General features: G+C 41.6%; 1 protein-coding gene across 8 annotated transcripts in view; it reads right to left on the minus strand.

Moving 5' to 3' along the window:
- PPFIBP2 (PPFIA binding protein 2) overlaps nucleotides 1–14303 on the minus strand; it is a 157087-nt gene that overhangs the window by 63570 nt on the left and 79214 nt on the right. For all 8 annotated transcript variants that reach the window (XM_048484010.1, XM_048484012.1, XM_048484013.1 and 5 more), the window contains 2 exons: nucleotides 9625–9717; nucleotides 6806–6919 (listed from right to left, as the gene is read on the minus strand). In XM_048484010.1, coding sequence (XP_048339967.1) covers nucleotides 6806–6919; nucleotides 9625–9717 — 207 coding nt within the window. The remainder of the gene's footprint in view (nucleotides 1–6805; nucleotides 6920–9624; nucleotides 9718–14303) is intronic.

Here is a 14303-nt window from a genome sequence, read left to right on the forward strand (position 1 = left end):
GTCAGAAAGGGCTTCTTCCTGAGTGCAGTGCAGTTAGTGCTAGAAGTAACCATAGGTTGACTTCCTTAGGGGACAGGTAGCAATCATGTGCCCCTTGCCCCCACACCACAGGCACAATTCCAGGTGCTGCCTCTGCTCTCTTTTGGACTCCCCTTTTGGTTTGCTGACTGGGCTCTCTGCTTTCATGCTGCCTCCACTGTGCTCTGGGTGGTTGGTCCACACCTGGAGTTGCTTAGCCAACTTCACAGCCTTTGGTTCTTGACGACTCCCGCTAACAGCACCCAGCCCAGGACCGTCTCCAGGTTCCTTTGTATCAGGGCCCAGTGCCAGATCTCCAGACCTGTATTACACTGAGTAACCTTCCTGGTCAAATGCCTAAACTCAGTGGCATACACACTCATGGATCAGGACCCAAGGTATGCATTGCAACTGGTTTCTCACCTTGTCCTCTTGCAATGGATCCTTGAAGTGGGTGTGTGGGGTGACCATGAACACCTTTAAGTCATTCAGCTTGGGCCCTGTCAGGTCTAACAGGCCCAAGAAACAGGCTGTGGCTTCTCCTTCAACCAGGCCCCCAACGTAATGAACCCAGCTCTTGTTGGAGGCTAACGTCTTCCACTTTCATTCTTGCATAAATCCTGATACTTTGATGAGAAACTATGGTAGCTTCTTGGGGGTTTAGTTTTCCTTCACTTTTAGGGTCAGTACTGGGTGACCAGAGGTTGGGCAGGAGCGGGGATGCAGTGCACTGGCTCTTCTCAGGCTCAATTCAGCTATGCAATCCCCACATGTATCAAGTAACATTTGGTTGAATCTTCCCAGGCATAAGTCATTCCATCCAGCTCACAGCAGCAGAAGCAAAAACAGATAAGGAAACAAAACAGGCAGACAGATCACCCCTGGAAGCCACATCTCACGCCACCACCTGGAGACTCAAGACAAGACCAGTTCTACATGTTCTAGAAGGAAGAAATTCCATATTCCAATGAAATGACATGCTAGTGTTTGCTGTGTTCTATGGAAAAAGTTCTATAGGTCAGATGGAGAAGCTACTTCAAACTTTACTTTTGTCCTGTACTCTCAGTGCCAGATTTCAAACCATGGGAGAGATGTTTGCTGAAAACATATGAGAATGAAAAGAAGGAAACTAGAGAAAGCAAAAGGGGGAAAGAACCCTTGTAATAGCTGGCAAGTAGCCATATCCCAAAATTACCCTGTAAATTTAGTCACACCAACTGTTCCACAACTACACTGAGTAGAAGGGTCTATTAGAGGAAGGATGTTAATAAAGTCTATACTAGGAAGGACATTAGGAATACCAAAATAAAACTCAGATGCATGCATTCAGACACTTGCTTAAAAAAACCCCTCAGTAATGGAAAAAACTCAAAGTATTCCATAAGTTTTGATTGTTTCAATAAAGAAAGTACATCCTAAACAGGATTCTGATACTTCATGACAATTCTAGTTAACATTCCCTTTTAATGTCGGAGGGAAAGCTAAACCACCACTTGTTTTACATGTATACTGACAAAGAAGAATTAACCCAAGATTAATGAGGCAAAAAGAATACCCATGTCTGGACGACAACAGGACATATGGTACACCAGAATTCCTTTCCACACCCATTAGGTCTTTACTACATTGTTTTATTTGCCTTTCCCTCTATTGCCCTCTTTCCTCACAAACTTATCAATCCCTTTTCTATATGCAACATACACCCTCTCCACCTGTAATGCATTAAAGTACAATTTGCCTTCCCAGTCTTTCTTCCCACCTCCACATCTCACCTCTTTGTCAGTGCTGCCAGGCCAGTGGCATATTTGCCTAGGGACAAGGGGTACTGCACTGTTTTATTTGCCTTTCCCTTTATTTACCCCTTGTCCCTGGGCGCCACTCTTCTGGTCACGTGGGGATGCAAAATCCCCCCCCCCCGGTGACTAGGAAGATGGCAGTGGGGGGGAGAGCTGGGCACCCTTGACCCTGCCCATGTCAATAATGGCGTGGGCGGGGTCAAGGGTGCTCAAAGACGATGAGGCCACAGGACTTCCTGCTTCCTTGTCATCTCCGAGCGCCCTCGACCCTGCCCATGTTGTCATCAACATGGGCAGGGTCAAGGGCGCCTGGGTCCCCCCTGCTCCCTCCCCCCTGCTGGCTGGGCTCCCAGCCAGCATCTCCTTCTGCTCTGCTCTGCCCTCCGGGCAGGCCAGAAGAGACTGTGGTCCCCGACCTTGGAGAGCTGCTTTTATAAGAACTGCTGGGGATGGGGCTTGGGGAGGCGTGGCCATGCCCCAGGGAACGGGTGGGGGCATGGCCCCTCCCCCTGAGCCCCTCCCCCAGCTTCAGTGCTTATAAAAGCAGCTCTCTGAGGCCAGGGACCACAGTCTGTTCTGGCCTGCCTGGAGGGCAGAGCAGAAGGGGCTGCCAGCTACTGGTTGGGAGCCCAGCTGGCAGGGGGGGCAGAGTGTGGGGGTGGAGCCCTGCCCCCCAGGCACAGGGGCAGGGCAGCAGCAAGGGGGCAGAGTTCTGCCCCCAGGGGGGTGGGGGCGCCCGGAGACAATTAGTCTCCGGGTGCCATTTACCCTCAGTATGCCTCTGTGCTAGGCTGAAGCTGGTACTTACAAGGAACATTTTGAAGGCATGAACTGGTATGCCAGTCATCAACTTAACTGCAAATTCTAGAGCACTCCATGATGCCACTTCCAGTTTTTGCCAAAAGTGACATTACATATTGGTGTGATGTCAACAAGTGCCCCAACAAATTTGATGTGATTTTGCCAGCATGAAACACTGATGTTTGCAAGCCTTTTCATAGCTTCTAATGCCATTTTCACTGCCTCTCCCCAACTCAGCATGAATTTTGTACCAACAGCCACTTAAGTTATAGTTTTTGTTGGCTATTCCCTCCATAGCCCATACAGGGTTTCCAGGCAGTTGTAAAACCACAGAGTTACTGGCAATTCCTAGAGCTACACTTGGCACTTCCTGTATAATGTCTGATGAGTAAGCAAGACAGCTTCCTATTCCCTTTGTTCCTCACCCAGAAGCAGGCAATGAGACCTAAGAATGGGAGATTCCCCAATCCTCATCATCAACCCACTTTTCCCACAAACATTACCTAATTTTCTAATTCAGCTCCCTCCCTCACCTTCTGATGGCCAATGGTAGACTTTGTTTTTTTCATGATTGGCTACATGGACCTGTGAAATAACATCTACCATATATACTCACATATAAGTCGAATTTTTCAGCACATTTTTTTGTGCTGAAAAAGCCCCCCCCCACACACAACTTATACGTGAGTGAGGTGTATTTTTAAAAATATTTTAGGGTTTTTACTTTGTCAGCCGCTAGGGGGCTCAGTTTTTAGGTTAGCGGCACCAAAATTTCAGGGAATCATCAGGTGACACTATTGATGATACCAGCCAAGTTTGGTGAAGTGTGGTTCAGGGGGTCCAAAGTTATGAACCACTAAAGGGGGTGCCCCCATCCCCCATTGTTTCCAACGGGAGCTAATAGTAGATGGGGTGACATTTTGAGGGTCCATAACTTTGGACCCCTTGAACCAAACTTCACTGGGTGGTATCATCAGGATAATCTCTTGCTGATACCAGCCATGTTTGGTGATGTTTGGTTCAGGGGAGCCAAAGTTATGGATCCCCAAAGTGGGTGTTCCCATCCCCCATTGTTTCCAATGGAAGCTAATAGTAGACGGGGCTACCCTTTTGAGGGCACATTACTTTGAACCCCCTGAATCAAACTTCACTAAACCTGGGTGGTATCATCAGGAGGGTCTCCTAAAGATACTCTGAAATGTTGGTACTGCTAACATAAATATTCCTTCCTTGACAGGCACCCTCAAATTTTCCCCAGATTCTCCCTTTAAATCACCCCCTATTTCTGAGAATCAGGGATTACAGAGCTAGTTTACGTTTTTCTTTGAAATAAATATTCAAAAACATTTAACCTACTGATGCCTTAATTAATGTAATTTTATTGGTATCTATTTTATTTTTGAAATTTACCAGTAGCTGCTGCATTTCCCACCGTCAACTTATACATGAGTCAATAAGTTTTCCCAGTTTTTTGTGGTAAAATTAGATCCCTCGACTTATATGTGGGTCGACTTATACACGAGTATATATGGTATGTTATTTCTAATTGGATGGAATCAAGTGGTAAAGACAGCCTTTCAAGTTAAAAAAAAGTACAAAAGTAAGAGCAGAACAAATGCTGTAAACAGAGGCAAACAAAAAGGGGAAAAACCATAGTGGAATACAGGTTTCTTTTCTCCACAAGCCTCCAGAAATATACAATACCATTCTGAAAACTGAACGGCATGAAAATTCTGATCATTAGTAACTGCAAATGCTTTCTATTCCTTGTATAATGAAACAAAAGAGAAATTATTCTGAGTTCTCACAGGGGTTAAAGAAGGACAGATGAAGCTTGCATTACAAGAACAACACTGACAACAAAAGATTGACAGTTTATGGTAGAACATGAAAATACAGCATGTGCTTAGCTATTTTGGAGACCTATTTAATTTCTACCTGCAGAGTTCAAATGTTATGCAACAAGGAAGAAAGAAGTAGTTAAATTGGTAACAGCCAGAATGGAAATGTACAATTCAAGCTTGCATAAACATGCAATGATCAAACAGCAAATTAAAAAGTAAGAGAAGCACTGTGAAGAACCTGTTGAATTCTTGTTGAATAAGTTACAGACAACAAAACTGTGTTGATTTGGATACACAAAAAGGCAGAACAACAGTCTATTATGAGAATGCAATAGATAGTACTAGAAGACATGTAACGGCAGGGAAAAATAACCCATTCATTTCCATAAAAAATACCATTTAACAGAACAGGAAGGTGGTTGTCATCAAGACAAACCTGTTGGAATAAGCTGATAGACTCACATGTAAAAGAGCAGAAAAACTGACATCATGGTTCCCCAATTCTCACAACAGTCCTGTGAAGTAAGTTCAGCTGAAAGAGAGGAACTGGGTGTTCCACTGGCCTTCTCCCACCCCTATCAAGTCACAGCTGATTTATGGAAACTCCTTAAAGGCAAGAGACATTCAGATGTGGTTTTCCATCTTCTGCCTCTGACTTCCCTGGTGGTGTCCCATGCAACTACTAACTAGGACTGATTCCGCTTAGCTTTTGAGATTTGACAAGGCAAGCCTGGATATCTAGGTCAGAGCCCTTTTTCTACTTCATATGCATGATCTTGTTATGGCTCATTCATTCATTCATTCATTCATTCATTCATTCATTCATTCATTCATTCATTCATTCATTCATAGCCCACTCTTCTCAAACAAACTGGACTCCAATCATACAATCACATTAAAACATATTAAACAATTGGTATCTTACAAAAATCTTCAATAGCGCCATAAAATCTCATTCAGATCTGTTTGGTGTTGGTGGGGGTAGGAGAATAATGGTGGGGGTGGGAGAATAATGACTAGAAATAATAACTTCATGGAAAGGGAAAGGGAAGGGGGGAAGGAGATTAGCCAGATGACAACTGTTGAGGTCCTCTGCTATAGGCCTAGCAGAGTAATTCAGTATTACAGGCCCCATGGAAGTGCAATAAGTCTCGCAGGGTCTGGGTCTCATTTGAAAGAGAATTCTGTCAGAGCTAAAAAGGCCCTGACTCTGGTTCAGGACAGCTGGATAGATTTTCAGGCTGATTATAGATAGGGGACTAAAGATATTACAGATAGAGGTATGTGGCTTTTCTCAGGCTATGCAGGGTGTTCATGGCAGGGAAAGAAGCTTGGACTTACACAAAGAAGGCAAACATACTTCTTGGGGCTTATCCTCAATACTAGGATTGCCATCACAAATTTAAATTAAACCTCCGTTGAAATGAATAATACCTTCACTAATTGTGTGATCATTCATCAATAAAGGGTACTTGAACTTGTTACAGAAAAAAAGGGTTTCAGAGCATTCTGACTACATACATTTACCAAATTTGAAGGAAGAAATGCATGGGAAAACAAAACTGGGCGCTCCCACTATTGCACCAACTACCAGTGCCAGAAGCAGGGAGAGACCAAAGCCTTTTGCTCAGTTCAACAAAAGATAAGATCAGATATTTAATTACATTAAGTTCAGCGGCACCGCTAAACTTTCAAGTCTACAGGTACAGAGAACTACCATCAACCAGATAATTCTTCTCACTCTGTGTGGTGCATCAACCATTAGAAAGTCACTTTTACTTTGTATTCCAAAACTGATCCTTCCTTGCCTGTTGCTGCAAAAGGGCAAGTTCAGGACTCCTATAAAGCTGTAGTTTTTGCCAGCCCATGGCTATGATAAAAGAATCAGCTGACATACATTTTTCCCACTAAAATAGGGCAAAGAGTTCTTAAAACCAACCACCTCCTAAATCTGATTATTTCAATCTTAAAAGTTTATTCAGTTTCAAATCAAACTGCACGGAAACTGCTTCTAAGCCATCAAGTTTATTGAATTAACCTCTGAAGATCTAACCAGTCTAACAGGTTTTTAGCCACATTGAGCCTGCTTGTTGACTTTTCTTTGTAAAGGTTATAATGAATAATACACACAGTGGTATCTTATTACATGCCAACTGGTTATAGGGCTATACAACTGAAACATATCCCACCCCAAGTAAGTAAATACTGTTGTTGTTGTTGTTGTTTTTAATCAATTTACATGGAGGCTGGAGAGACATGTAATTTCCATCCATTTACTCAAGAGAATTGGTACATAAATTTTGCCTGCTCTTAGAAGTTTCACAACAGTTCCATATCCTTCCCTACCTGTTGAAGCATTTCCTCCGTAGCATTAAGCTTCAGCTGGTGTCCTTCAAGACAAACCTCAAGGTCACGGATTTTTTCTCCCTGAGCCTCTACCTGGTCTGTGAGAACGCTCACCTGTAATTGGGGGAAATCAATAATTAAAGATGGAGAATATTTTAGAAGAACAAACAATTAGTCTCATATGCCCACCCTTAATCATTTTTGCATCCCACCTTTCATCCAAACATCTCAGAGTAGTGGATATGGGACAACCCTTTACCCTCTTCACAACAAAGTAAGTTATCTGAGAAACAGCAAATGGACCCAAGTCACCCAGTGAATTTCATGCCTATGGATTTGAACCCAGGTTCCCTCAGGCCAATTCCAACACACCATCCTACACTACACAGTGGTTCTCTCACTGAACACCCCTCATTTTTGTTAACTAGGTCAGGGGTAGGGAACCTGCGGCTCTCCAGATGTTCAGGAACTACAATTCCCATCAGCCTCTGTCAGCATGGCCAATTGGCCATGCTGGTAGAGGCTGATGGGAATTGTAGTTCCTGAACATCTGGAGAGCCGCAGGTTCCCTACCCCTGAACTAGGTTATCAGAGGCTGTTAAATATTTGACTATTTTCAAAAGGACAATTTGATTCTTACCTTAAAGTATGGACTACATTATGCTTTGAAGATATTGTCTGCGTTTCTTGAGCCAATTTTAAAACAAAAAAGGATAAAAAGAAGGCTAGAAAAAACATGTATGAAAAGGAGCACTGAAGGTCATGCACTAGTATTTACAATAAATAACCTTTGAAGGAAAAAAGCCCTTGTAGAAGAATGTTTTAAGTAGGTTCAGAACAGGCACCACCCCTTCAGAGTTTGCCATTACTTCTTTCCTTAAACGGGGAGCAAATCAACAAAAGAACTCTTCAGGAAGCCAACCAATTACCTTACTTCTTACAAGAACCGAAGAAAGGCTCCCCAATCATTGAAGCTTTTTTAAGTATTGAAAAAAACCAGTATACACCGAAGGACATGTTTTAACATTGGCAACGCTCTGCTTTTCACAGACTGCAAGCATTACAAGCTAAAACATGAATGAAAAGTTCAGGTCATGAATTGCTGTGAAAGAGAGAATGAGTAAGAGCTCTTAGGGAGCTATAAGAATGGTGTCATCTACTGCCAGAGGAAACAACATGAACTATGTCATATTAAAGATAAAATAACTAGTGAACCTTATTTGAAATCAGCTAAAATATAAAGTGCAAACACTGACCTTTATACACTATCTGTAAACCTATACTGTCTTAACAGTTCTGAATGGTACCAAATCACATGAACACCAAGTCCAGAAATCTATCTGATTAAATGAAGTTTATTCTAAACTGTAAATTTAAGGCTTCAAAGATCTGTCGAGGATGCCTGTCTCCTTCCTTCTTTTATGAAAAGTTTGGTATTAAACATCTGGAAAGAAATATCTCAGAGGTATAAGCAGAGGCATATGGGTAGGAAATAGCGCACAGAGGCGGGGCCTGGGGGCAGACCCCTGCCCCTGAGCCCCACCCCCTGGTTTGCAAGGATGTCCTTCTTTTAGTAGGCCCAGTCCTGTCTTGGACTGTCTTTTCCGGTTATGGTGAGCATTTCAACAACATATCCATGAGCCTTTGCTAAATATGGAAATACATAATTTGCATATTTAGCAAAGGCTCATGGGTACGCTGTTGAAATGCCTACCATAACTTGAAAAGACAGTCCAAGGCAGGACTGGGCCTTCTAAAAGAAGGACCTCCTTGCAGGCCAGGGGGTGGGGCTTGGGGTGCTCTGGCTTGCCTGCATGGAGGCTGTATGCACTGTGCTTTCAAAAGCTCTGGCTTTGGAGGCTGGAGGGGGCAGGGCTTGGTGGCTACAGTGTCTGGTGCCATCCCCATGTGACCCCATGTCCCCAGGCAGATAAGCTACTAGGTGTGTGTGTGTGTGTGTGTGTGAGAGAGAGAGAGAGAGAGATGCAGCCTTCCTTACAAATATCCTTTGGCACTATTAAACTTGATTTTTTAAAGAGCATTTCTGCAGCCATAAACGAGCACTAGTGAAAATTTGCCTGTTTTCACTAGGACACACTCCCCTTCATATAGAAAATGGCTTACAGAGCATCAGTAGGAGAAATGGTGGTGAAAATAGCCGACGAGGCAGATACGGGAGTTTCAAATCTAGCCCCACAATCAGTGTCTGAAGGTAGGAATGCTGTTCTATTGGTCCATTTCGGGGTTCAGCGAGGAAAGCTGCTGCTGTTCTGGGAGGTTTGGGGATTCCTCAGCCACACTGGAGATTGGGAGGAGAGCCACTGTGGCTTAGGGTGGCTCACGGCTTCCCCGGCTGCTCTGGAGGCCAGCAGAATACCTGGTACAGCTTTGGGAGGCTCAGTAGATTCCCCGCATGTCATTTTTCAAGGTCACCTCCCTAGATTTCATGCAGCCAGGGGGCTGGTGCTGGGAGAAGGGAACAGGAAAATTTTTTTCTTATGGAAAATTTAGTCTGAATGCAATCCAATTTTTGAAAAAGAATAAAGTATATGGATTTTATCGCTCCAAATTTCTTTCTCATTCAGTAGCTAAGCATTTTTTTAAAAAAAATTTAACATGTATATGTATTATTAATGTATGTCTAAAATAGTTTTATGTTGAATGTGCTTTAAATGTAGGAAGCCTTTGGCCTCGCCCGGTAGGGAAGGAAGGCATATAAATATAGATACATTCATAAATGAAAGAAAGACATATAAAAAATAAATATTAAGCATACTGACCCTTTCCAAAACGTGTTGACGATACTATAAAATACATACCTGCAATATGAGAGATTCTTTGTCACCTTCTAATCTTGACAGACGTTCTTGATATGTTTCATTACTGACAGCAGTAGGATGATTCACCTGAGACTAAAGAGAACATTAAAGAGACTAAATAAGAAATTCAGTTGAAATATGATTATATATATTAGAACTTCAGAAGAAGCGAAGGATTGGTCAATGGAATAGGCCATTAATTTTGGGTACAATATACAAACGAACAATGGTCTATGTAGTTAAATGGTCTAAAATTTAAAGTAAATTTTTATACGTTTTTGCCAATAGTACTTAACTAGACTTAAAGAAATTTTTTAATAAAATCATGTATTGGTGGTGTAGAGAAAGTGTCTGTATTAGCTTAACCGTAGTCATTTTGTATGTAGTCTATGAATATAACCGTTGGTCGTGAACTTTGTAACAGTTCAACATCACTACCACGGCCTTGTTGGCCCCTTTGTTGTGAATCCAAGAAATAGTTCTTGAAAATAATTGCCTATCTTTGGCTTCCCACCAGCTCTCCCATCCTGGTACCGAGTAACGGTCAATTGAAGGTCTTGGCCCAGCTGCACAAAGTTTTGCTAACGGTTGGAACGTCAATAAACTTTCAGCCACAACACCTGATAAGAATGAAGATTTACATCACCTGCTTTAGTTAATTAGCACCAATTCGTGATTGGTCCACTAGGATCACCTGATGTGCAATTCCCCTATATCTGCTTTTCCATATTGTAAGAGAGGCACCCTTTTTCCTTGCTTCCCCCTCCCTTTTCACTCCCAATATACGCAATGCTACCTCATGCTGGCTAGAAGCTGTCTATTGAATTATGAGAACTGTTCGATTCTTTTCTTTTTGCCTGCTAAGCAATGGAGAAATTTTACATTTTGATTTTAGTAGGTTCAGTTATTTTGTATGTTTGCTCTTATTCAGCTAATTGTATGCATAATATGCCACCTGACTATAGTTTGTTAAATGATGCCGAGTTCAATAAATCTTAAGAACTTGTTTTAAAGAAACTGGGGTTTTTTTGAGTCGTGTGAAAGTTCAAAATCCAAACCCACGTTTAAGGAGAGTAGGTAACTCATCCTCTACAGGTGGTATTTGTCACCAGATGAATTGGCAAAAACATATAAAAATGTCCCAAATGTATATTGGAAATGTGAACATCTTGAAGGGTCTTTTTATCATTTATGGTAAGTTTCTATTAATATTAACACTAAAGGTTTTTTTGATACAAATATATTCAGCAAGTCAAACAATTTTAAAGATTAATATACAAATGAAATAGAAAGTTTTCTTTTTTGTCTTATGGACAGACAGTTTGAAAAGTGGAACTTTGATTTACATATGACTTCACCAGTGAGAATATTATACACGCAAAAGAATGGCTGGTAAAGTTGTTGGAACTGGCAAAAGCGGCGGGCAGCCCCATTCAAGCAGTAAGGCAGGTGGCCACAGCACTGCAACCATGCTTCCCTGCTGCTCCCAGAGAGGCTTCCTGGTGGTTTTGCAAGGGAGGCTTGCAAAACAAAACAACCTCCCCGCCACCAAGAAGCCTCTATGGATAAACTTATGCAAACCCTTTTCTCATCGGCATAACCTGGCAAATGGCCAAGAGGAAGCCGATTCATGTCAGCTCTTCCCCTGGCCATGACCCTGGACTGCCCACATTGCGCTGGTGGTGGCAGGGGGCTAGGACACTGGCACAGAGTCCCAGGCCAAGTCCCATCACCGGGCGAGGCCAAAGGCAACTGCATGCCAGCGGTTTCCACTGGACAAAGTGTCCTGGGGAAGGAAAATGTGCCTGTGCTCTTTTGCACAAGCTCTTTTGCCCCCCTCCTTTGAATGGGGCTCTTTACTTACTTCTTTGATTAGAGAAAATAACTTATCTAATTTCATCGGTAAGTGGAAAACTTGAAAGTTTTTTTCTTACGACAGAAAAGAATAAATTGATGATTTGGGGATTTGAGAAATAGAAGAACAAGAAAAATAGGCATAATTGAGAAAAATGATATTATTTTATTAATATTATTGTATTAATATTATTATGTAATTAATATTCTTAGTAAGAATATTAAGAATTAATTTTACAGTTGTAATTACAGAGAAAATGGCAAATTTTAATTGTTTTCATATTTAGTGAGGTGAAATTAGGAGCATTCCCTTTTTATACATTTTGTTTAGTAGGTTGGTTTTTTTCTTTCCGTCTTCAAAAACATTGCTGAAAAAAGAGGAAAGGCTGAAGGTCATATTTAAAGAATCTGATCTTCAGTCAGCCAATACAGGTAAATGGAACTAATTTTGTGCAAGATGGATAAAGTATGAGTGACTGCAAAGTGTCTAATTCTGTAAAAAAATACTTGCAAGTGAACCTCTGTGAAATCAAGAGGTGTTATCCCCAATAAAAAGTATTATGTATGGATTAAATTTACTCTTCAGATCCTTGACCTCCATCTCTCCAAGAAATTAAATATGTTGAGCTGACATGGATTAAGTGGGTGGATTTTATTAGGACATATATTCAGCGGTGGGATTCAGCTGGTTTGTACCGGTTCACCAGTACTGGTACCTGAATTTTTGGAAAACCGGTTATTAAATAAATCCCACCACTGCTTGTAGATGCTGGTTGAGGCTTCGCTGGGCAAAGGGTCTGAGGTAGGGTTGAGACCACATTTGTGCCCCATTGGCTGGCCTTTGTCCTGACACCAGCTGGCGAGCTGGGATGCCTGCATGCTGGTGGACATGGCGTGCTGGCTGCTGCCCAAGCAACTCCAAGGTGGCGGGGGCACACACTGAACAGGCACCAGAGCCGAGGAGCAGGAAACAGCCGGCCATTCATGAGGTGCTCCAGGGCGGTGCACAAAGCCCCAGAAGCCCAGCAAGCTGCAGCGCCTGTCCTCTCTGCCGCCCTGCAAGCCCTCCATGCTGCCTTCCAGGCAGGCTCCAGCTGCCAGCAGGTGCGCCCAGCCGGCCCCCATGCCAGATTCCTTCCTCCCAGTCCTGGGGTCCTGACCTGGGCCCTGCCCCTGGCTTTTGCATTTCTTATTTTCTTGGGTTAAAAAATGGCAAGTTTGGTAAGTACCACATGATCTTTTTTTGAACTTTAATGATATTTATTACAAAATTGCATTTAACATCAAATGATAATTACAAAGTATAACAGTACATAATATTGACTAGTATATAAACAGAAAAAAGAATAAATAAGAGCAAGAGAGAATAGAAATGAAAGAGTATATGTATATCCCCAGGTGCAACTGGTGGTTGGCAACTCCACCCATTAATTAAATTAATTAAATTATCTGAATCCCACCACTGGAACTGGTTGTTAAATTATTTGAATCCCACCACTGCATATATACGGGTTAGAAGCTCCTACAACTAACAGGACAGAATCTTACTTTGCATGTTGCAATAATTTCATTCTAGAGGAAAAAAATTGTTATTAAACTAATTAGAAGACCTTCATAAAATCATAAATAGATAATGTACTACAATTCTTCCAATCCTGATTGATGCTTCCAGGTTGAAACTACATTAGCCTACATCCACATCAGAAAAAATAATTCAAGAAGAAAATATCAGCTCTGCCAGAACATCAGCTACAGCATGCTGTAATAAGAACAGACAAATACAGTCCAGACAAGCTCACCTACTAAGCAAATAGATGCTCTGTTTCAGTCCATCTCTTTTTAAATTGCTGCCTATCATTTGGGAAAATGTAACAAGAAAATAAAACATCACAGTACAGCTTAAGAGCATGTACATGTGAATGCTTTTGGATTTGAACTCTGTCTTGGCTACACGTCAGGATCCTCTCATTTAAGTGTTATAAGGATAGAAAGCTTCTGCAACATCTGGTTTTTAAACTTTCATATTTTTTCAAATGTTGGCAATTGTTCACTGGCTGTATTGAAAGAACACTGTATTTTTAGTGTAGAACTTTTCCTCAATCCACTGAGAGATATCTACACTTTTCCAGTCCATCATGAAAGCTTTCAGACATGGCTTAATGACTTCAGGGGATGGGTGATATGGACAACTAGAACAACTATCGAGGGCTCAAAAGCTCAAAAACGGGAGTAGAGATAGTTTCTAGGAGGAAGGGGTGAAAGTCATAAATAAATACTTGTTGCATAGGAGTTAGTATGGTGTATATTAGACTATGAGACCTGGAGAGATATTCTTATGTTGATTACAACCAACATCCACCTACAAAAACCTGTCAAAATTGAAAACAGTAAAGGAAAACACTATTTGGAACTGTAAACATTAACATATCTAAAAAGAAGCAATTCACTGTATACGCTGTACATCTATTAATTTGAAGAACTCATGGGGGGCTTCCATAATCTGGTTGCAACTTGATGGCATTTTAGGTTTTACATGCTTTCTAAAGTAGCAACAATATCAATTTGAATACTGAGGCACTTATAATATAACCGCCAAGGTACTATAAAAGTGGCATTCAGGTTTAAATTAAATAAGTATGTCCTTATGGTTATAGCAATCAACAAGTGTCAAAGATCCGTCCAGGCCTTTGTGATGGTAGCAATGCCAAGCCCTGGGTTCTGGACCACTACTCAACATACAAAGTAAAAATTTTACATTGTTATCTAAAAAAAGGTTGTAAAATAACAGCTTGAAGAAATAAGCGGTGAATATAAAATCATAAGAT

This window comes from Sphaerodactylus townsendi, linkage group LG02, assembly GCF_021028975.2.
Source record: "Sphaerodactylus townsendi isolate TG3544 linkage group LG02, MPM_Stown_v2.3, whole genome shotgun sequence".
NCBI classification, from domain to species: domain Eukaryota; kingdom Metazoa; phylum Chordata; class Lepidosauria; order Squamata; family Sphaerodactylidae; genus Sphaerodactylus; species Sphaerodactylus townsendi.